Source organism: Apus apus, chromosome 3 (assembly GCF_020740795.1).
Source record: "Apus apus isolate bApuApu2 chromosome 3, bApuApu2.pri.cur, whole genome shotgun sequence".
NCBI lineage: Eukaryota > Metazoa > Chordata > Aves > Apodiformes > Apodidae > Apus > Apus apus.
In genome coordinates this window covers 99,293,910-99,319,268 of record NC_067284.1, presented here as the reverse complement: position 1 = coordinate 99,319,268, position 25,359 = coordinate 99,293,910, and the positions used below count along the sequence as shown (strand labels likewise).

Genomic DNA, 25,359 nt, shown 5'->3' with positions numbered 1-25,359 from the left:
TTCAGTCAAAACTAACCCAGAAACAGAGTGATTATTTCTCAGCTGGTGCAACTCCCCAAGTCAAATCCACTGACTGGCTAGTCCCAGGAGTGACCATGGAATAGATGGGACAGCACAGGCAGCACGCTGTGGGGCACACGGCAGGACTGCAACCACTCTGCCTTAAAACAGCTCAAGAAGCTGCAGAACTTCACCTGTAGGTCACAACAAGAAAAAGCTAGCAGAAACCCATGTTTCAAAAGCTTGACAACCTGGAGTGGGCCATTTGACCTCACACCTCAAATAAGCACATTTGACACTGGGCAAAAAAAGGACCTTATTAAACCAAAACAAAGTAACAGCAAAGCCACCAATGCCTATCTGAAATTACTTACGTACTCATGGCAATAAAAAACCTAATTTCTGTTTCCTGCTCTTCATTCTATCAACACAGCCCTATATGAACATGTACAAAATTACTCATTAAAGACAAAATAAAGGATTAGTCTTCACAGACACACACAGCTTACTGCTGACACAAGCTCCTTTACTGCAATTCACAGATATATAATTTGGAAGCTTTTTCCTGTTTAAGTCTGCTCTAGCTTTCTCACAGTAGCAGCAAATGTGTATTTTGCTACTACCCCTTAGGTCTCGAGAAATATATTCTGCAGTAGCTGTTCTCCAGACAATTTCATTCAGGTCTCTCCCCTTTTATTCCTCCACTCTAATAGGTAACAGTTTCTGTTTATGACTTCCTTTCCTTCACAGAGTACCTAACTCCCATGTTTTCTCAAAAGCTTGAGATTTCCTTCTAATTGTGACTCCTATAAAAGTGCTCGGAGCACTATTCTGTGCAACTTTTCATTTGGGCTCTCAGTGACTCCACATGGTCAGAGACCCACAGGTCAAACCCTTCAGATATCAGAGCAGTTAGGAGAAGGAAAGCAAGCATTGTATAGAATCTGACAAGCCATTAGAAGTAGCTAATAAAGCCATATTTTGTTTGCAGCCATTTGTTACCAACCCACATTACAAATTTGTTCACTTTGAACTTTATGGGAACATTCATGCCAGGACTTCTATATACAATGTGTGAAGGAAACGGAACAACTATTGAGCTGTTTAGCTGCACTTACTATGACACAAACCCGCTGAAAAAACTCCCCCAAAGGATGACACAGGCCAGCATTCAGTGCTGCAGAAAGTGGCCAGCTCCTCTTAAAGTCCATCAAAGGGAAACCCTCCTTTCAAAGCCACATCAGAGAACACCATTCACCATTTAGCGTTACATCTCTTTTGTTGTTTTTAGGCACTTGTATAAAGCTTGCTATGTAGCTGCTGTGATTTTACACAATGCCCTTAAGAAATAAAAAGATAACGGACAAATTGTCTAAATACCAGAATAACATGAAACAAAACATAACCAAATTTTATTAAAAGCATAACACCACTATAATTTCAAGCTTCACTGTACAAAGACGATTTACTGACTACTACACCCTGAAGAACTGCATTATCTTGAAAACAAGCTTAAGCAGCCATATTTAGTATCCAAAAATGACACTAACTAGGAACACTAAACAAGGGACAGTGATCTGGGTTTTCATAAGCAGTTCAAAACTGAATACAGAACTGTCTGGCTCCAGGAGAAAAAATACCATGTTCGTACCATCAAGCCATTCACACCCAAAGTAGAGTTATATTAAAGCATTTATCATATTTACCATTCTTTGAAGGTACGCATTGTTCCTAATTTCTAAAACATTTTTGTTGGATTTAAGATGATGGGGAGTTCGCTCACACTACCAGAAAAAAGCCTTGTTGTCACATATTAAGGGTAGCAGTTGTTTTTAAATTTGAAAAACAAAACCACAAAAAGTCTCCCACCAAAAAGAAACCCAAACCAAGATACAAAATGCTAATACCTCCTATTGCCCTCCATATGCAAACAGCAGGGGTTTTGAGTATATGAAGTGTCTCAATAACAGCACTTAGGATCAACCTGGAGTTTAAGCAACATGGCCAAAATGGTTAATGTTCACTGTTAATACTACCACCTTACTCATACTTCGAATAATAATGAGCTACTAAATATACCAAACACTCAGGGACAGGGATAATACCCAATACTCTGCTTAGATATCACGATGATAGAGGTAGGACAGAGAATGATTAAAAGTAGGACAATTTATTAAGAAAAAACACAGGCAAATTTGTAGAACATTAGCTGATGAATAGCTGTACTTCTCTCAACTGTTCATGAAACGGGAGGTAAAAACTTATTTTCAATTTCACTGCTTTTTGAAGTAGATAGTTGTTGCCAAAATAGTTCAAGGTCCACAACAGCCATTATTTTTAAGATAATTGCCAATATTTATTTTTGAGACCTGTTCAGAGAAAGTCTTTTTAAAGAAGGTTTCTGAAAAACTGATAAATTAATACTAGGTTCAAAGCAAATGAGTATTTCTTCTCACACCTGCTTCCATAGCTTCTCCTGAGACATGCCTGCCTCAAACATCATGTGAAGAATTTGTAGCGCACATGCTCTCCTTCGTGCTAAAGACATAACTTTAAAATGCTGTAAAGATGTTTATTGCCCTATTTTTAGGGATTGACAATAGTGCCATGTGCCAGAGGTAAAATATACAATGTACTACCAGGTTTCAAAAACACACTCGATGTCTGGGTAAGGTAACATTTTCACAGCAATCTCTCAACTAACTGCAAATTAATTGATACCCAGTGAACTTCAACAAATACCCCATATGTTTATGATACATTATTCCAAGCCAGAAGGTCACACAGTTTATAAAAAGTTTTCATCATTTAAGCTGAACATCACAGAATCACAGAATATTAGGGGTTGGAAGGGACCTCCAAAGATCATCAAGTCCAACCCCCCTGCCGGAGCAGGACCAAAAAAACCACACACAACTAGGGCAGATCACTCAAAAAGGCATCCAGACAGTCTTGAAAGTCTCCAGAGAAAACTCCACAACCTCTCTGGGGAGCCTGTTCCAGTGCTCTGCAACCCTCACAGTAAAGAACTTCTTCCTCATTTTAAGGTGGAACTTCTTGAGTCCATTGCCCCATGTCCTATCACAAGGCACAAGTGAAAAGAGCTTGACCATGCTGAAGTTGGTTTAAATTCATGCTGGTTTACCACCAATAAGAAAATTCTCAAACCATGAGGGACATGCAGAGACAAGGCTAAGGAGTACTTCATCCATGATAGTGAAATAAGACCTTCAAAAATGCAAGTAGCTGCAGTGTCTTTGTGAGGTATACTAATTTGCACTGTTTCCCCGACAGCAGAATTTATAGAGTTCAGAAAAACTAAAAAATGTTATTCCAAAATAATCTCCTAACCAAAAGATCAACCCTGCCCAAGTATCGCTATCATTCCCACTTCCACAATTGTAGTAATAAAACACTAGCAGAATTAACATGTCAAACTCATTACTGATGCTCAGGGTCCTGGTGGCAGTATTCTAAACCAGAAACTAGAGAAATCCTTTGAAAAGGGCACAGAAAAAAGCCTCTTCCTCACCAGATTGTTTGGTCCGAGTATGGAAAACATCAGTTTTCACTATGTAAAGATATATGTGCACAAGTACAAAACATGCACGTGCATAAATACTGCTACCTGGAACCAGAACAAGCCTAAGCAAAGTCCATCCATATACAAGACGATTGTTCTCATATTTTCAGAAACAGTTTGTGATAAACCTTGTTTAGTATTTTGTCTTTCAGTATTTCTCATCGACTCACCCTAGATGCAATTAAATGCTATCTAAAGTGCTTTTGTTTTAAAATAGTGAAACAAACATTAATTTCTTACTGGTAAGCTCGATGGTCTTTCTTGCTGGATTAGATTCAAGTCTTCATGGTTAGGCTTTCCTGGGGCCATAGGGGGTTGAGATCTGGTTCCATAGCCTTCCTGAGACATGTCCTGCAACAACAGTTGTAACAGAATTATTAACCTGACTCAGTAATTACAATTAAATTCACAGAAGGGTGAAAATACAACAGCTGAGTGCTGATAGATTTATTTTTTTTATCAGAAGTTTTTACTAGTTAAACCTTCTTGACTGTAGTATGAAGCCCACACAGGTACCACTATGACCTGCACTGTTCATAAAAAAATCCAGGGAACAAAGCAACGTGCCAACAAGTGGCAGGGAATCACAGCACTTGAACATGGGGAAACACAAAAAAACTCCTAGTAAATATACTACCACCTTTTACTACAAAAGACTACCAAGTACGAAGTGGTCAAAGCACTCATCTTACTCTGAGATGTATTCTCAAGCATTCTGATGAAGTACTGAGCCAGGTGGAAGACTAGACTTGGAAAACAAGATAGTAATCATGCTGTGTAATCAGACTCCTGTAACAACCCTGGATTTACCATCACTACGACTGGCACAACCTTCAAACGCTGGCTATCAAGTCGTAGCACACAATGCAGTTGCTGCATCTGCTGGAGGCATGTTGCCTCTGACAGGTTAGAAGTGTATTTGATCAAGAGTAGCTCCAAAGCCTTCATGAGCAACCTGAGGATTTTCCTCCCTATACAAGCCCAAGCAGTCTTAGGTAAGGGCCAAACAACACCCAACACACACAGGGGCGGGGAGAGCAACGAAACAATCTCCATGTCCTCCCCACCCCCACAATGGAAGCGTACTTCACTCATACAGATACTTGCCCATTGCAAAGCCTTGGATAGAGGCTTAATTTTAGCTACTACAGTAGCTTCTACACTACGGTCTTCAAGAAAAACAGCAGAAAGTGCAATCCTGACTTCAGCATGTGTAACTGGCAGGGAAAGTTGAAGAACCAGTTCCCAACTGCTAGAAAAGATATCTCACCTTAAAGGCTTTTTTCTTTGTTGTTTTAAAATTGTTTAATTCTCCTCTCCCCCTCTCAAGTTTACTACCAATGCAATTTGCTTCAGCCACCCTCACACCTCCAGCTTTGACACGTACCTGAGGCACAGGGGCTCCTGGTGTGAGGAGTCAGGGAAGCTGTCCTCTGTCCCACCCCACCGCAGCCCAAGCACCACCTTGCTGCTGCTAATGAAGGGCTGTTCTGACAGCCCCGTGTCCTCATCCAACAGTTACTGCTCAAGCAGGGACTCCAGGAAGCAGCTGGCTTGTAGAGCAGGAAAGCTCTCTGCCTCTGTTTCTTAGCTGTGCTCCTGACAGGGGGAAATTAGTTAACAACCATGATGTTTCCATAAAGCTCCTTCCTTCACTTTGGACTCTCCCAAGGCAGAGGAAGAGAAAAATCAACGGGACTAATCAAGCAAATGCCAGCAAACTTGTTACGATGTAAACCCAGCAATAAATGATCCTATCCCTAAGCCTGTGCCAAGTAAAATCAAGAAACACTTAAAAGGCCAGCATTTCAATGTGGTTACCAGCAGAGGGTAACAATTAGGCTTAAGGGTGACAAAGGCTGATGGCTGAATGATTATTATCCCCTGTGACCCCCCGCACTCCCCCCGCCCAGATTTCCACTTGTCACACAGCTCTCCTGCTGCGCACACCAGCAGGTTCCTGTGGATTAACAGTGAGGTTTAAAATCAACAAATGGCACAAGGCCTCCATTCAGCAGCCTTCACCCCAGTACAAAGGCGTAGAAAGGTGCAGGACAGCTTCACAATAGGCAAACAAATGAGCAAACCTCTGCTTTCCTTTTTATTTAAAAACATGCAGGCACACACACAAACACACGCTCTCTCACGCACATGCAGGCTAGGGGCTGTCACTGCGGAGGCATCTGTAACAAACCCAGCAACCTCAGATTTCAACTTCCAGTTTAGCAATTGACAACTCTTCCTAATTCTTAAAAAAAATACACCAAATAAGAACCACTTGTTAAAATGTCAACAACAACAACAACACTCAGAAATACCAAGAGTGGTGAAAAAGGGTAAGTGGAATATTCAATTTATGAAATGTCATTTTAGAAACACAATAGTTCTTTTTTCCAAACAGACACTACAGGATTTTGCTGGGAAGCAAAACATGCTTTATATTTTGAAAAATCAAGAGCCATTAATTCCTTACGAAGTACCAAGCATGTTTTTTCCCACGTTTGTAAGATTTTAACATTGCTTTCTACTAGAATTTCCCAGGAACCAGAGTGGGAGAGGAAAGAGACAGCACCTTTTCTTGGGAACCAGAGTGGGAGAGGAAAGAGACAGCATCTTTTCTCGTGAGAAATACTGCACAATGGATGAAATTTACTTTTACCTGGGTATTTGAAGGCTATCCATGAAATACCTTTTCACCCACTGAAGAGCACACAAAAACCCAGAGATATGACACCCTTTGTTTTTTTAAATGCACCATTTCCATAGTGCTTTCCTTTCTCACTGTGGACAAATGAAATCCATTTGCTCAGTTTTAGATGAGGTCTGGAAACAAATAATGCAGACATCCATGTTTGCTATGATGCAGATACCTGGCATACTCCAAACAGGACTGAGATCACATACCCTTTCTTATATTCCCCATAAAGCCATTTAGATACTTGGATCACTGGAAACTTGGAAAGCAGCTCTTGAGACGTGAAGAATTAGTTTGCTCTCACTAAGCTGCAGGCATGGGAATCTCCCAGATGAAATATGCATGGGGCTGTGTGTATAATTTTATGTGTTTATACATATGCATTGTCCAATAAAAACAGTCCATTTATATACTAAACATAATGACGATTAAATAATAGCATATTTCACTAAGAGGTTAGCTTCATAACCAAAAGAGTGCTTAGTATCATTTTCACTGAGAAACAGAGGAGAGAAAATTGCTACCGTCTTTCCTCAATTCTGCATTAGGAAATTTTCTTAACATACACCATATTACAGAATAGATACAACAGATTTTGAAAGATAAGTAAGAAACAAGAACAGAAGTCTTAGGGTAAATTGTCCGTCACTTAAGAAACACATGGAATTGGTAATTCTCACTTTCAGTTTTGAAAGGTCATTTTTCTTCCTAGCTTCTAGGAATGGATTTCTTGAGGACTGAACATAAGGGAAGAGGAACACGCTACCACACGTTGTGCTGCTGTCATGGCTGAGGAGTCCCCCACTGATACTGAGGCTCAAACTTTTCCTGGGATCCTTGATTTGCTTTTTTTTACTCCCAATATTTCATCTATCAGTGACATCAGCTTTCAAAACAAAGCTTATGATTTTTTATGAACCACAGAAAATTCTCTCTCCCATAGTAGACCATGTGGTTAAGAGCGAAATCCAGGCTTTTATAAACAGAAGGCTACAAGTTTCCACTCAGAACTTCCCAACTTGGCACAAACCCAATCATATCAGAGCTGTTATAGCACAAACTGTCAACAAAACTCTAAAACAACTAAAAGCAGGGTTTCCCCCATCAGATTTCAGAAAAGGCACAGGGACAAATAATGAGCAAGTCAAATCAAAATAGCTGAAGTTCAGACTTTTTAGACTTTTCAAAAAAATATTTATACTGTGAAACAGGTAGACAAAAAAAAAAGGGACTATGCCTACATGTACACAGTCTAAGATCTTTGTATAGGGTAAGCTGTTCAGAAATTATTCCACATACAATTATTATATTTGCATAATACCAGCAATAACCAATTGTTATCATCCACAGAACCTGGACTACTTATTTACCTCCCATTCATCTACACTTTAGCTACTTCTGCAAATTGTGGTCTAAGTAGCTCAAGACTTGTGGAAGGAGTAAGGGCACAAACAGGACATTTTCTTCCCTCTTATTCACTGTTACTGTGTTCATTTTACGTACTTTGAACATCTCTAATTCTGGTGTGAGATTTCACTAACACAGAGGTTTAAAGCCACCAAGTGAGCCAATGTACCAGCCTGCAAGAAAGTCAGAAGACTCTTCATCCTGCCTTCCACAATTCTTGGCATTAGTTGCATGCTTGCTTAGTTGGTGTTAGTGGTCTTTATTAGCCTGCTTTATGAAATGGTGAAACTTAAAACTTGCTACAAAAGTAACCCCTTTCCCCCAGTTTCACCATGGATTACTGAGCAGAGGTGGCCTCGGGAAGGGCTGGATGAGCAAAAAGCGGAAGGAAACTTCTTCCCCCTTTTGGTGACAGCCAGCCACAAGCCCAGCTCCACCACCAAATTGCAGCCCAAGTCCACTGCCCCACGACTACTACGGAATAGGCCACAGGAAGACAATCTTTTCCCTTTTGATGTGCAATGCTAATTAGCATTGAGCTTTCATTCTCTAGCTGGAAACAAGTTAGGTGTGTCCACATTTACCCGTTCCCTGTGAACCTGAATGAATATAGTGCTGACAATGCTTGAAACTATGTAGATTAAATGTACATTTGTTGTAAGTTCTACCAAAGAAGGTAAGATCTAATTATCAGACAGTTTGCATAATTTTTAATGGCAAATCAAAACATAGTGAAAACATTGATGTTTGGGGGAAACCACATTCAAAGAAGGGCTGAGTAAGAAGTATCATTCAGACTTTATCCACTTCTACTGCAGGATATTTTTGAGGGATAACATGATTACCCAGGAAGATAAGTACCATGACTGTTAAATAGAAGAAAAATAATTTATGGAAAATAGTATCCTAGGCTTCAACTTGAAAAACTCATTAAAAACAATTTAGCCCATGTTCTTGATTCAGTTAGTTGCTCCTTAGAAAACTTCAAGTGCAAGAGTAGTGATTTCTACAGTAATGTAACAGCAAAATTGAAAGCAAATGTTAATTTTTTTATTTTTTTGTCCCCAGACCACTTGAGAATGGAAGTCAGGACCCTGTGCAGCAGCCAAGAGGAGCATACAGCCCTAAAATACAAGACAAATCTGCTCATCTCTGAAGGGACACTACAGAACAGAACGAAGGCAAGTGCTACATTAGGGGCTACAGAAGGACACTTAGCCAAATATCTGTCCATTCTGTGTAGGTAATACTTACCAACACATCTCCCATCTTTCCACATTCAACAGTAAAAAGCTGCAATATAAAAAAAAAAACCCAAACTTACCAGAATGCTGACATATGCCTATCCAGCCAACTTCTAGCCCAACCTTCATCCCTCACACATCACCTTCCAAGTTGCACACTCTCTGGCAGCACGAAACTGACAACAAAGGACAGCCAACTTGTTACAGTAATACTGCAGGTAAGGCTGCACTCAGAAAAAATGTTATGCCCAGGGGCACAGGCAGCACAAAGTCTCACACAAGAAGTCAACAGAATGCAGCCCTGTGGGGAGTGATCTGCTAATGACAAAAGCACAGAGGTTTGCTTGAATCCTGGGCAGATGGTCTGCAGAGGTCCTGCAGGATGTAGCTGGCCTTCTGAAAAGACCCTGTCTTGAATTTTATGAATCAGAAATTGAAAAACAAAAAGGAAAAACAAACAAACAAACAAACAAAAACCCTAAAGCCTTGAAGAAAGAGAAATGGGCATATTGATGCTGGAGAGCACTGTGCACAAGCCAGCAGGCAAGTCTCTTACTGCACAAAGGGAACAGGCAACTGCAAAAATTGTTTGGTAGGTCCTAGCATCTGCTACACCACAAAAAAGAAAAGAGTGCTAACCACCAGAGGTGGATTACCAGTGCAGTCCTCTCCTCTTCAACATGCTAGTCTGTGTTTACCTGATTAAGTGAATAAACCCTTCTCACAACTAGAATATGTAAATCATTTCAAGCCAACCCCGTATCACCACCATGGAAACCTGAATGGAGACAAGGAAAGCAGCTGTCCTGAAGTACGACAGGCTGGCATCTACCTGAACATGCTGAAGCTATTTGTTCACTGTTGCTTCAGTGGGGCTGGCAGGAAGTGACTGCTCATCTTTCAGGTGGTTACAATTTCCCCACAGTTGATCAATGGCAGTGTTGTGCCCTCAAAACCCAATATGATACTTTGCCTCGCCAATTTAATTTTGGTCTTCATCTTCATCACAGGTACTAGAGGGAGTCAAGAGCTTCAGAGAAGTGGCAAAGCAAAACAGTCCTTTCCTTTTACAAAAGGAGACAACTCATCCAGCAATCATATGTAACTCCTCAGAGAAAAATCCTACCATGTACCCGGAGAAATCTGGAAAACCTGCCACTTTGGATGTCTCAGGTGTAGACCACTCATTGCCAGTAAGACACTTCATTTTCTTCTTCAATGCTATTAATACCTTCACTTCTAAGATACCTGCAGTTTGATTCTAAAACTTCCTATTTCCTAGTTTGTTTGGTTTTTTTAAGCTAATATAAAAATAAATGAAAAATTCTACAATGAGAACACAATTTTCTCCCTTCAGGATCCCAATTATCACAGAATGACAACTAAGTTCAGTCTTCAGGCACCGGAGGAGGAAGGAAAAAAAATGTACTTTGTGTAGCAGGCAGCAGCTGATGCAAAAGGTAGTTAACTCAGGGAAGCAAATACATTATTACGGCTCAGTCCATCAAAACTCTCAGGAACTTACTAGAAATTCAGACCACCTAACTACCCAAGGTTTTCCCCTGCAGAATACACTGTAAGCATTGTAAATGTATATAGGGTAAAAAAACCACAACCCTGCATCTTAGAGGAAGAACACTGTTTGGACAGCCTAGCTTCTAGTCATGTACCAGGTAAGCCAACTAACAGGAGAGAAGGGTCTCTCTTCCTAAATGCTCTAGTCCATTTTCATATGTCTCATCTATATGGCCTCCAGGAGCCACGTTAAGCAAGCAAAGCAGGAAGAGCTCCAAGATGAAATCATTCTCAAAAACCCTTAGCTTGCTATTCTCATTCTGCCACTACTGCATTCCATGGATCACAGAGCATATCAATAGTGGATTTAATCAAAACCAAGACATTCCTTCTAGTTTTCTTCTCTCATACTTGCAACACGCCACATGAAAAAACCAGGCAAGTTTGAGGTTTGTATTAAAATGTGACTGTTGCACATTGCACAGCCTGATTAACAGCTGTCAGTTCTTAATTTACAGGCAAAAAAAGTAGTTTCTTTGTTCTACAGATGTAAAGTTCCAGTGTGGATTAAGAGATGAGACAGAACCTGAAGTGGCAATCTGGGAAATATAACTTGGAAATAAGGGGTGAAATGAGCATTTTATTTCCATGAATTTTCCCATGTTTGTGAAGTTTTTTTGACTTTTCCTAAAAACCCCTAGAAGGCTGGGCAGTCAAATCATGCTTTCATTTTCTACACCCACTCCTTCCTCTCCCTGCCCATCCTTTCACTGACAAAGCTATATTTATTTCTAGTCTCTTGGGACAGACTACCACATTAATGTGATGACTTACAGATTTTGTGCCATCCAGTGTCCCGCCCTGCCACACTAGTCCTTCCTAAAACTCCAGGAGGAACGCATCTCTTCAGCAAACCCGAGACACCAAGCTGGGCTGAGAAACAGCTCTGCACCCTGAAGAAAGAGCTACACCCGATAAAACACAAGAGAGGGGCAGGATTTAAAAACCGGCCATCCCTTTCAGCTGGGGGGCTCGGTGCCCCGCAGGGCAGGCAGGCGCCCGCCCCAGCCCGCCTGCTGCTGCCCGGGAAGCTCTGCCAGGCGGCAGAAACGAGGTCAGAGCACTGCCCGCAGCTTACAGAGGAGCTGGAAGCCTGAAGCCAGCTTACAGAATAAAGAGAAAAGCTGCACTGAGAGCAGCTGCTGCCTCCAGGCTAAGCAAGCTAGGTGCCCAAGGATGAGACTTCCTCACTTGAGACAGGGAAACATTTCTTCTGCGTTTTCTGTAACTGTGCTTCAAGGTAAAAGCCAGGACTCAATCTGAAGGCTCATGAAAACCTGCATGTCTCTGAGGAAGGATTGCAAGCAACACCCAAAACATCACTGAGGTTGCATAGAAAAAACACTGACATAGAAAGCTATACAATCTTATGGATAACATTTATATCAGAGTTCAGTGACACAGTAACTTACTCCCTAGTACTACACAATGGCAGTCTCTTAAAAGACATTATTGAAATCAGGTTTACCTACTATTTTATGAACAGCAAAATCACAGGAGAAGGAACTGAAGTTCAGACACAAAGAAACATGTAATAATTTTGGTAAAGGTTTTCTCAGCTGGATTCTACTGTTCTGGTGAACTTATTTTTTCAGTATGTGAGAGGGTTAGCATGTTACATCTTGGGCTACTGGAGGCAGAGAATTAGCTGTGTTGCCATTCTCTCTTTCTCTGGTGTCTCTGAAGACAAAGAGTATCCATGCCACGTTCTTTAAATTCAGCCACCACGTGGGAAAATATCTTAGTCCAAGGAGTGGAAAGAAAACAATGATTTACAGAAAGAGAACAATAATTTACAGAAGGAAGCATCCAGCAGCAGAAGCAGTTCAATGGACTTCACAATGCAACAGTTTAAACCAACAGCAGCAAATTATTTCCTTTATCTTTGAGGTAGAAAAGTCTTCACCACCATCACCACAACCATGAATTTTTCGAAATAAAGTATTCCCAACTGGGCTGGTGCTGGGAGTGGCAGAAGGAGGGTGGAGAGGGTTGCAGAACTAGTGAAGCAAGTGATGAAAACTTAAAACTGAGACCAGACCACTGACTACTCTTCAATAAAGTGGAAAAAAACCCAACCAAAACAAAACAAACCCCACAAAAAAATGAAAAAAACCCAAAACACAAACAACAAAACCCCACCACTGAACAGTGACTTTCATTACAAGTCAGTGAAAGACTGCTAGGTAATAAAGCAACAATAAATCTCTCCTTTTTTGTGAGGGTGAGGGAGCACAATCTTTATGTATTCTGTAGGCAGACACCCCAAACCCAAACACATCCAGTTAGTTATTTAATTTTCTACCTAAGGCCATGCATGTGAAAGATACCTAAGATGGGTGCTGGGCAATCAGGGAGAAGTACAAGTAAGACATGAAACGAGAGGCTGTGCTCTTGCAGAGATTGATCTATTGAGGGACCAAGACCAACAGTTGTTTTCCTCTCTCCCACAACAAAAGCATCAAGCAGTTTTGTCAACAAGTAAAGGTAAACTTGATTTTTAAGTGGCATGTTATTTATTTTCATTTGCTATTTAATTATTTGTTGTCCATATCTGGTTGCAACAAGTAAAACACCCTGTAAGATTTCAACTGCACACTCCAAAATCCACTACAGTGGGAGAGAAATGCAGTAGAAAGGAAATAGTGGAAAAGATAATGAATACATATAAAATATATGCTGACATATATTCAGATAATACATGTTCTTTGCAAAAATTTCCCTATTCAAAACACAGAAAATAAAACTGAAGATATGTACACTGAACATCTTCAAATATTAAAGAAAATATAGGCAGTCAGAAAAAAATATAGTTGTAAATTTTATGCCAGGAAATATGAACAAACTTTTTTCCCCTACCTCTGAGGAAAATAATGTGTGTTAATTTAAAGGCCATAAGGGAATATTGCTACATTGCAACTAGCCATGAGCTGTAATTTACAAAACCACTAAAATTTTGAATATATATGGCTCAGAGAACTAAAAAAACTGAACCAGAAAATAAAAAGCCCTACCACTCAGATTTATTAATACTTTCCAGACTTTATAACTTTATCACTCAATTCATTGTACTATACTATTTGGATTTAAATTTTTTTGCTTTAAACAGGATTTGTGCACTCATATTCTAAAACATTTGTATCGGCAAGTTTGTCTATGAAAAGCAATTAAGTTAATGGATCATAAAGTAAAATATTACATGATCAGGTATCCTTTGATGAACTCACTTTTCAGTTTAACTTACTACTAAATTCTAAAGGTATGGATAAAATTACTTCTGGGATATTAATTTGGCTCTCAGTGTAGCAGTAAAAGAAAATCATCGAGTGGTAAGGGGAGCAACAATAGTTATGATCACTAATCTCCTAAACAAAATAGTTTTTATCAGCCTGCATTCCAATAGTTAAACTATCAAGTTAACTAATTGACTCCTACGCTAATATCTAAATGCCAAGCAATTAATGGCACTGAATTATAAATGGCTTTGTCTTTGCTCTTGTAGAGTTAGTTTATAAAGCGAATGCAAGTCTATCAATTCACTGATTTAATGCAGGCTTTATGAGGTTAATATTCCCAAGCAATTGCAAAATAAAGAACTGCTTTAATTAACCTTCTGTGTTTTAAATACTGAGAGAAATTGGAATTCAGAAACTTTAAATACCACCACCATAACAACAACAATAATAATACTTCGTGGATCAAAGCCAAACCACTGATTTGAGAAATACATCTGAACACGTGTATCTCACTGTAATTCTAAACTCATTAAAAAGATTTTTCTGAAAGCATAATGTACTAAATCCATGATAGATTTCATGTCATTTTTGAGATGAAAAATCTTTCCCTTCAGGATTACTTACTTATAAATACTGAAGCTTTTAGTTTTACACAATTACTCAGCATCCCACCTTTTGCACTAGAATGCTTTGCAAGATTTTTTTTTTAGGGATGTGTGACATTACTCGCTGCATCTACAGTGATTGTATGTAAGTAACAGACCACATAAAGAAGAAAAAAAAAAAGGAGAAAAACAGGACTTCCCTTTCCCCCCCAGACTAAATTCTCTCTCTTTCCAATATAGCTGAACGGAGGCTCTTATTACCAGAGTTTCATTATGATATTGTATGCTAACTTAATTTTACTACACAAAAAAACTCATCACTCAGGCCTTTCTGCATTGCTCGTCTTACAAGAACAAGAGGTGCAGGATGTGTACTAGGTTTACAATGATACAAGAACAGGGAATAAAAATTAAAACCCAGCAGGGTACAGGTGGTTATGAACCAAACAGGTCTGCAGTGTGCTCTGACCCATCTCCTCTGACTATCTGGCCAGATATCATCAAGCCCTCAGCAGCAGCAGTTGCCTGAAGAGGTGCTCTTGCTGCTTTCTCTGGAGAAGAAAGCTGACCTTCACCATTCCTCCTTCAAGCTGTGAACAAGGGAAGAGCCTCCTTTCAGCAGAAAAACCATTAATAGATGAACAGAGCAGAAGAACGTACAGACTGGGAAAATGTTTAACTACAACGAGGGAACTTCAAACTGAGGGTGCCCTGCAATTGTTAAGATAGCACAGAGGCAAACAAACACTCCCCTGACAGCTCTTTGGAAGTTTATAAAACAGAAGCATAAATAAGTTTCCTACGTTTAATGCATAAACAACAGCACCACCGTGAAAGATAAAATACTCCTTTCCCAGTAGTATCACTTAACACATCCAAGTTACTACAAAGACAGATATGGGATAATTATGCACGCTAACTTTAAAGGCTTCAGACCTAACAGACTGGAGTTGATTTTTATTTGGCTAAATCAATCGCCATGTCTGTAAACACTCACTGTAAAATAACAAGGCCAAGAAAGTCTTCTCAAAATGTGAATGCAGTTTTTTGGGTTTGGTCAACATGCCTTCAGCAAAAATCAGCCTGTGCTCCTGTGAGTGGTGCTCTGTACTATGCCCTCAATTTTGTGTTTGTGCTCAGGTGTGATTTTATTGACAATTATCCTTGCTTTTTCTGCCTGACTCTATTCCTGCTAACTACTTGGCTCTGGAAAATCATTCTCCAAGTCTGACAAGGTAGCACCTATTATAATCTTATAAATACAGATATAAATCACTGAGAAGAAAAGCGAAAGGTCTGACACATTTCCTGGAATGACAGAAGCAATGCTGAGCAAACAGAGCATGCCCCAAATGGACAATAATCAGTTATTCCCACTACTGGGAGAAGATGTAGCACAATGGGAGTCACAGTTTCCCTGGACTCCTGAGCTGAGTAAGTAACCTCCACCACACAGATAAATGCCCATATGCTTGACACTTACTTGGTATTATAGCAGCAATACAACTATGAAATTAGACTGTATAAAAGCAGAAATATAACTGACAAAGGCTTCAGGAATTCACTGAACCTACACAGGTTCAAACCTCATTTGCCCTTCCTGAAAACATCATGTGCTCAAAAAGGATAAATTATTTTTATGCACAAAATTAATTCCTAAAAACTTCAACAGTTTGTTTGTTTTTAAATCACTTTAGTGTTCAGCAAGGCAAGGTGACAACTGCCTTTCAGAGGCACTGGTCACTGGTGGCTTGTCTAGAAGTCAGGATTTAAGTTGTGGTGTGTGAGTTTGGAAGTCAGGTGTTGAATGCCTGCTCCCTCCAAGTCCAGCCAAGCTTTATTACAGATACAAAAAGTCAAGGTTGCAGTTTGCCTTTTAGTATTTATCTGAACTCTCTGAAGTAGGCTAGCAACAAAGGGTTCAGCATACCAAAATGGATGCCTTCATAAAAAGTTATACTGTTGTTTTTCCTTGTCTCTAATTTTAGGTCCCACAGGAAGGAGGCTGGAAAAGCTGGCAGAGGCATGAAGATCTGTATGAGATTTTCCACCTAGACTTTTAGTTGTCATTCATTTCTCTGGTCACTACATACAAGCAGCCCTGGTTTTCAAAAGTCAACCAACAAGGACCCATCAGAAGCAAAAGTTCTTAGTGCTATGTATTTGGGGTTGAATGGTTTAAAGGAATAACTTACTTCTAAGCTAAAAAATAAGCTAAAGACAAGTCCAGAATTTCAAGACAGCATGAATATACAGAGGACACCAGGGACCTCTGTTGCTGAGAACACCAAAGCCATGAAGGATTTATAGCACACAAGTAGTGGTGTCAGACACTGCCAATGGTGGCAGGCAACAATCTCTTCTGAACATTAAATCTGATTATGAGTTCTCATATAACTGTAATAGACAACTTCCAAAAAGAATGCTTTCCTGTATGCCTGGCAACAAATGTTCGATTAACCTCCAAGCTTGTTCTTTCCCAGACTTCCTGTGGTTCACAAAACAACAAATATTAAGTGCAACCACTTGACTAGTGGCAGTTGGTCACAGACACAAGGGTTAAAAGGACAGAAGGGCAATTTTCACTACAACTTTAAGCCATGAGTATTAGCCATATGGTACTTGCATGGTGCCATATATTCCAAAAGAAGTCTAAATTAAATACAATAACTTAAAAATAAAGATCTTATTAAAAAGAACAGTGGCACTGAGGAATAAAACTTATACTTGGACTTACTGTGGATTGTCTGTATTACTTAAAATTTGGTATTTGCATGTAACATAACTACTCCTAACTTAAAACAACAGTATTTTTGCACAGCGTTACACCCTAAAACAGCTTGACAATGTTAATTAACATGCTGTTTATTACACTGTTAAAAGACCTCTAGCAGCTCACATTGAATTTAAAAACAAGACTTATCCTCACTGTACCAAAATCACTTTAATAATTTGATGCATTTTGCCACAATACAATTTGTTCTGTTTTTGTGACAGTCATACAGCTTGGACATGAAAACAGACTAATTAGTTTCACATTTTGTTCACATTTTCAAAGACTGTTTCAAATTGGGTAATGTTTTATCTGTCCTACCTTGCACTGACTCAACGCTAGAAACAGATGTCCGCCAAGAACATTCTCATCATCATCTCAGGCTTGCGACTGAGTCTAGTTCAAACCATTGTCATCAGTTCAGGAACAAATCTGAGATTTATGGCCTCCACTGATCCTAGTTTGAAGAACTGGAGAGGTGCTGCAGCACCTTGCAGGGGTGCCAGTGGTCCCCAGCCCTCTGCTCCGAGAGACCAACTGAGGCACCACCAAAGATGCCCCCCACCTCATCATGCACACTGCCCTCCTGCTTTGGATGCCTTTCTACCTGGAACCACAGAAAAAAAATCACAAATCCCTACTGGCCTGAATGGCATTAATCCCCCTGGCCCACTCTCAGAAAAGAAACACTAGTTACTCTACTCTATTTGTCCTATGACATTTTGGGTTGGAAAAAAAAAAATCTCATGATGATCAGCAGGTCTTATCAGTAATTAAGGTATTACACTAGGGAAGGAAACAGAGTTTTGGCCAGCTTTTAGAACATTTTAATAAAACCTAACAGTGAGGGAGTATTTTTTGCTTCCTTGTTTATAAAACATTTTATGGTTTTAAATAAAAACAGACTAAAGACTGAGCCTGAACTGCTTGACTATTGCCTTAAGGTATTTAAAAAAAATTCTAGCCACACAGGAATGGTGTAAAAACACAAGAGTCTCTTCATACACACTGTTAACCAGAAGGACCAATCCCCCCAGGAAAGGGCACATATAAGCCTCACCTCAAGGACCTGCCACATTTTTTCCCCTTTTTATCTCATGCTTGCACATGAGAAAAGAGATCAGCATAATCCCACTGTATTCTGGAAACTTGCAAGCAGACAGCTTCCAGTAAAGATGACTTCTGGATACCAGTAGCAGGATTTGAATAAAGTAACTATTTTTGTTTAACTAAGACTAATACCATAATTATCTTGCAGATGTATTTCATCTGTCAAAAAGTTACATTGTCCCAACTCATAAAATAGGACATTAAATCTCAAAGGCAAGATCCTCTCTCAGTACATATGAACACATGCTACATAAAACAAGAAAATCTACAAACATGGCTGTTTTAAAGCCAGTTGAAAAGCATAACCCAAAACATACATCACACTTATCTTAACAAAATAATGTTTAATGATGACAGTTTAAGTTTGCAATTACATGACATTCTTGAGCAAAACATCACTTCTACTTATGGCAAAAGATTTAGAACTGCAAAAACAACTGAAGCATTTATTCATTTATATGCCATTTCAAGATGAAAAACCCTGCCAAGGGCAACACTGTAGTACTATAGCATATCTTTCTCTCTTTTTTTTTTTTTTTTTTTTTTTTTTTTAAGAGAAGGTAAAAAGAAGTTTAAAAAAACCCAACTAAGGTGATATCTACATCTATTGGCAATCTCCAATGATCAATGAATTTGCTACTGCAATAAATTTGCTTAAAACAAAGCTTTTCCTTTAATGGTTTTTACACAGCAGGCTCCTCTTATGAAGAGGGGATGACTAATGGTGACTTGTAATATGGCTCTATAGTAAACTATGCCAGTATTACTATCAAATCACCTCTTAGGAAACTCCCTTTCTGCCCATCATGTAATCAATTTAACAAAGATCTAAACAATTTACAGTTCAAACATTCAAATAAATCCTAGTCTCCTCCTTTCCCTCTATGCTTATTAGAAGAATGTAAAGTCACAAGTCACTGGAACAGTCCCAGAAATTGTTTTATCTGTTTACTTTTGTTGACAAGGTTGCATATTGAATTCAAGCGAGTCAAGGAAAAGGAACAACCGCTTCACACTTCCACAATACATGAGAAATAAAGACAAGTACCAATTCCAAGGAACAACACTATGAATTATACCTGACTGCAGAAGCTCGCTCACATTGTGTATAAAAGCAAAAATAAAACATTATCAATATAAAATTTCCTATCAGTTTTCTCCCCGTAACAGAATACCCAGTACACCACACTACACATTTTTATGTAGAAGAAAATGGGTGGCAAGAAAAAGTCCATCATTCATTCAGAATAAACACTACTTTTAGCTTGGTAATACCCAACACAAGTAGACTGGCAAATCTACAATGGAAATTAAGAAAATACAATAGGAAAAAGAAGGCAAATGACTGATAAGCCAAGCCCCCTTTCTCTCATCTGGCATGTCTCTTCTCCATCCTGAAGTAAAATCAGTTCAATCACATTCACATAAAGAAGGTGGCAATCATGGAGATGGCCTATCTACCCTAAAACGGAAGATGACAGTTCTTCACCTCAAAGCTGCTTCCCTGCTACAATCAAGATGAGCCTCCAGCCCACCAGGTATAGAATAGCTCAAAAACTCTTTAGGACAAGGACCACCTTTTTGTTATGTACATGGAGAATTACCACAATAATGTCCTGATCCACAGCTGGGGCAACCATGAACTACTTAACTATTTTTGGAGTGATCTTCTCTTTCTTCATTGTCCACCCACGCTCTCTAGGAAAAACACAGTCTGAAGTTTTCCCATAATTCTGCCTAACTGGCATGAGGCAAAAAACATCCTTCAGAGGCCAGCGTCTCCTCTTGAGGCTAACATCCTGAAACAACTGACTTCAGACGTTCTTTAAAGTTGTGACCATTCAAAACTAGGACCTTGCACCAACATTGAGTGCAAAAAGCAACAAAATCCATGAGGCCTAGTAAACTGTTAATGAAAAATACAGAAAACATGGAGGAAATTCATTAGCAAACTGGAAATAAAAAGCAATATGAAGGATGACAGACACAAAGGATGACAGATTGTATGATGAAGACTACTCCAGTTTTCTAATAGACCCTTCTTTAGACAAGGGGAAGAGCAGCCATGGAACCAATCTGGAGATAGGGAAAAGGAGCAAGGACCAAGATGTTGAGGACTACTTATTATTTATATGAAATAGTCCCCATGTACACACAAATACTCGAGAAAATGATTGTGTAATTCAGAACCTGGGATTAGAGATCAAAACCTTCACGTTTGAACACTACCGAAGATGAGAATAACCAACCAGCCATTCACAAACCAAGGTCCAGAGGGACCTTGACAGCTTTGAGAGGTGGACTTGTGCAAATATGCATGAAGTTCCACCAGGCAAAGTGTAAGGTCCTGCCTGCACCTGGGTCTGGGCAATCCCAAGCAAAAATACAGGCTAAGTGGAAAATAGATTGAAAACAGTCCAGAGAAGAAGGACTTGGGGGTGATGGTGGCTGAGAAGCTCAACATGAGCCGTCAATGTGCGCTTGCAGCCCAGAAAGCCAATTGTGTCCTGGGTTGCGTCAAAAGAAGTGCGGCCAGCAGGTCAAGGAAGGGGATTCTCCCTCTTTATTCAGTGCTCGTGAGACTCCACCTGAAGCACAATTCTGCAGCCCTCAACACAGGAAGGACATGGAATCACAGAATCATAGAACTATTCAGGTTGGGAAAGACCCTTGGTATCACCGAGTCCAACCATCATCCCTGCTCTACAAAGCTCTCCCCTAAACCATATCTACCAACACCACATCCAAATGACCCTTAAACACATCCAGGGATGGTGACTCAACCACCTCCCTGGGCAGCCTGTTCCAGTGTTTAACCACTCTTTCTGTGAAAATTTTTTCCTAATGTCCAGTCTAACCCTCCCCTGTTGCAGCCTGAAGCCACTCCCTTTTGTTCTGTTGCTAATTACCTGTGAAAAGAGACCAGCACCAACCTCTCTACAATGACCTTTCAGGTAGTCGTAGAGCCTGATGAGGTCTCCCCTCAGCCTCTTCTTCCTCAAACTAAACATTCCCAGCTCCTTCAAGCGTTCCTAATAAGCTTGATTCTCTAGGCCCTTCTCCAGCTTCGTTGCCCTCCTCTGTACTCGCTTCAGCACCTCAATATCTCTCTGGAATTAAGGTGCCCAAAACTGGACACAATACTCCAGGTGTGGCCTCACCAGTGCTGAGTACAGGGGGAAATGGAGCTAACGGAGAAAGTCCAGATGAGGGCCATGAAGATGATCCAAGGGCTAGAGCACCTCTCCTACAAGGACAGGCTGAGAGAGTTGGGGCTGTTCAGCCTGGAGAAAAGAAGGCTCTGGGAGACCTTATAGCAGCTTTCCAGTACCTGAAGAGACTACAGGAAAGCTGGGGAGGGGCTTTTTACAAGGGCTTGTAGTGAGAGGACAAGGGGTAATGAACCGAAACTGGAAGAGGGGAGATTCAAGTTAGATGTTTGGAAGAAATTCTCCAGTGTGAGGGTGGTGAGACACTGGCACAGGTTGCCCAGGGCAACTGTGGAAGCCCCATCCCTGGAAGCGTTCAAGGCCTGGTTGGATGGTGCTCTGAGCAACCTGATCTAGTGGGACATGTCCCCACCCATGCAGGGGGGTTGGAACTAGACGATCTTAAAGGTCCCTTCCAACTCACATCATTCAATAATTCTGTGATCTTCTACTTGCCAATCTGTCCCTGCCTTTCTCTTCAATCATGTTCTCTGAAGATCACGAAATACAGAACGCTTTACTCTTGCCTTTTTGCTGTCCTGTGCTATCCCTCACTTAATTGCACAAAGGTTCACTTTCCTGACTATGGTAGCAAATAATGTAACTGGATGGTGTATCAACAGAGTCTCTTGTTATACTTGCTATGTTTTGTGTATTTATAAAGAGTAAAATACTCAATCCATTCAACTGTCAGTATTTAAAATATGATGAGGTGTCAGACAGCAAAAAAAACCAAAACAACACTAAATCCCACAAACTGTGATATGTAGACATTTAGAGAAGTTGTGTTTCTTCTATCTCATAAGCTGTATTACTAGGACTTCATCTGCTAAGACTCTACCAAAATGCCTATGAACAGTATTTTCAAGTCACAGAGAAATCAAGCATTTAATGCCAAAGTAAAAAGGGAGAAAATTAAATTTAAAGACACAACTGCAATCTTTAAAGTAGCAGTTATATATAATCCAAAAGATGGAAAGTGGTGACATTTACAAGAATATCATAGATACAATTAAGAATTCTATTTCATAAACCATCTAGCATTTTAATGAAAAAAGTTAATTCTCAATGGAGTTTTAAAATGTAGATGAAGAAAAATTAACATGTAATTACATAGTGAAATTATCATAGCTTTATTTTAAAATCAAGGGAGGGGAACCTCCTGTATCATTGCTACTTACAGCATCTTTTGTTAGTTTATTTTACACGCTATTTTCATTTCAAGCTAAGGCTTCTACATTGCACCAGCATTATCCCAAAGCGTTAATCAACCATGCCTGACAAAATTCCCCAGTGACCCGCAGCAAGTGCTGATGCTTCCACTAATACCCAGTCTTGAGCAACTCACTTTTGTTAGATTTCCCAGGACGGCAAGTATGGTTTAGCTTCATCCTTCCATTTCCAGATCACCTCTCTGTGATTAACAAGAGCTGAGACTGCAGATAGAACTGAGCCTACACACTTGGCTGCATCAGCTCTGGACATCCACTGTGCTCAATATCTAAACTCCAGGTGATTCTCAAGCTCTGGGAAGCAGACCCCATACACTGTCACTTCTGATCTTAGTTAAAAAACAGAATAACTTAAATTTTAATGGCTACAAAGCACCATTCGAGAACAGCAATGGATACTGAATTACTCAGTTTCACTAACTGGATGTGCCAACTGACACCATTCAAATTAATAGCTGTAATATAAATTAAAAATATGTCCTAAGAAGCTCTCTTGACAAAGGAGCTCCAAAATGCCTTGAATTCATCTATCCTCAAATGAAACAATATGAAAACAAACCAGGAGTGACCACATTAGATTCAAGAGCTCTGAACAAGGTCTGTGTTGTGAGAGAAAAACAAAATAAAAGCAAGAAAAACTAGCTCTAGCCTCCACTGACATCTGATCGAGCAACTGTTATTTCTTTTTAAAAGCTGGTTTAATAGTTACTGGGTTATCTACACTGGCTTTATTCTAAAAAGCTAATACAAAACAAGGCCTGAAAATGCATGCAGATGTATTTGTGTGTATATATCCCCAAAGACTTTTCAGAAGGATATTGTCCAATTCTGTGTTTATTTAATTTTGTTTTAATGCTGTTGTCTTGAAAAAGGGTCGGGTGGGTTTTGCTCTCTTCACACAGATCATTTCTGGACTTCCAGCTCCAGTGTGAGTATGACTGTCAGTAGTGGAGGATGGGGCTTACCTGCTGAGCCTGGTACCTCTGCTGGGCCTGCGACAGATACTGTGCCTGGGGTGGCAGGTGCTGAGGCTGCGGCTGCTGGTTGTAGTACGGCTGCTGGCCCTGCTGGCAGTAGCCACTTACGCCTTGCTGACCATACTGAGGGGGTATCTGTTGGAAGAGCCAAGCAGAGCACAAAGGTGAGTCAAGGCACAAAAGGACATGAAATCAAGCTATAACACATCCATATGGCAACCTAAGCACAAGTCATAGCCTCAGCTATACATTTGATGCAAGAGTCCTACCCCTTTACTCAGCATTTCATGCAAGCCCTTAGATCCTCTTGCCCAAGCAGGAGGAGTAAGCACAAGTGCTCTGTATAGTTACTCTTTTCAGGAAGAGCTTCTAAGGAAAATGCTATGCTGCTGAACATCATGATCCCATAGTGCCCAGCCTGAAAATACAAAAGCAGTTTAGATGTTTGCCCTGCATAGGTACCCTGCTGAGGCAAACAGATAGGGGAAGCTTCCTGATGCGCTGACCCAAAAGTACAACTGTGGAAAAGGAAAAAAGGGCACAATTCTAAAATACCTATTGAAACATAAATACCTTTTTAAATCAATAAAGTACTAATTTTCGTGACATGTTTTACCCCCTGAGGTTTTTAGCTTGTGTTTTTAAGATATACACACAAAAAACTGGGAGTTTGGTAGGTTTGGTTTTGTTGAGTTCAATCTCTCTCAGTCTCCTACTGTCTACTGGAATTAAGTCTTTTAAAGAAACTAAAACCAGACACCAGTGCAACAGAAAATAACCTGTTTACAGGTTCTATTCACAGACAAATCAACACACATACCATGCACCGAGAACGAACATGCACACACTGAGAATTTTAAGTTATAACCAAAAGCAAGTCAATTATAATATCAGAGGAGTTTTCTGCACCAGTTTAGTCTTGTATCAGTAGACACTGATATTTTATTGAGATACTTGAAAGCTTTCAATGAGCTCCTGATACTGTATCTGTATTGCCCCAGTTTTACGTATCCAAGTTTTCCCCATCAGCAGTATTTAGTACAGTACATTTCAGGTGGTCTTGCACATTCTTGTCATAAACAAATGTATTGGATACTTAAGCACATTTGAAATGCTTTTATCTCTGAATTGTTCCCACTGAAGTCTCTGATCCACTGATAAATCTGTTCACTCAACATGTAAATACATACCTGTTCTACCTAATGTTACTACATGCATTCAACAATACAGTAATATTTGCCAAGCAAAAATAATATAATAAAGTCAAATCTAAATGCCTGTGTAGGTTGTTTTTACTATCATAACTCAATCTGCTCCTATTACTTCTGCCCAAAGTTAGTAGTCCTATCCTTGCTAACTCCTAAGGTCAGCACTGTAACCCCATCTCTGCAAAACGTTCTCTGCTTGTGCTTTCATTTCCTTCACCATCATTTCACAGGCACCTAGATGTTCCTGTGACAGAAGTAACCCTTTCTAACAAATACCCTCTCTCTGTTGATGCATAAATGAGGCAGTTATAAAGCAAACTAAAAAGGGTGTGTTGGAATATCATCAGGCAATCAGACAGTTGGAGTCTGGGATCTGACAGAAGACCACACGGTGGTTTGCCCATTAGCTGCAAAGGTCACAGAGCCTGGACTGATTCCTAGGAAATGATGAGGAGAAACCTACATTGTGGTCCATCTGGGTCCCAGCAACATTAGGAAGAAAAGG

General features: G+C 39.9%; 1 protein-coding gene across 6 annotated transcripts in view; it reads right to left on the bottom strand.

Annotated features, from left to right (window-relative positions):
- LOC127383389 (sorting nexin-9-like) overlaps positions 1-25,359 on the bottom strand; it is a 625,662-nt gene that overhangs the window by 520,703 nt on the left and 79,600 nt on the right. For all 6 annotated transcript variants that reach the window (XM_051616256.1, XM_051616250.1, XM_051616254.1 and 3 more), the window contains exons 3-4: positions 23,635-23,781; positions 3,824-3,934 (exon numbers count right to left, since the gene is read on the bottom strand). In XM_051616256.1, coding sequence (XP_051472216.1) covers positions 3,824-3,934; positions 23,635-23,781 — 258 coding nt within the window. The remainder of the gene's footprint in view (positions 1-3,823; positions 3,935-23,634; positions 23,782-25,359) is intronic.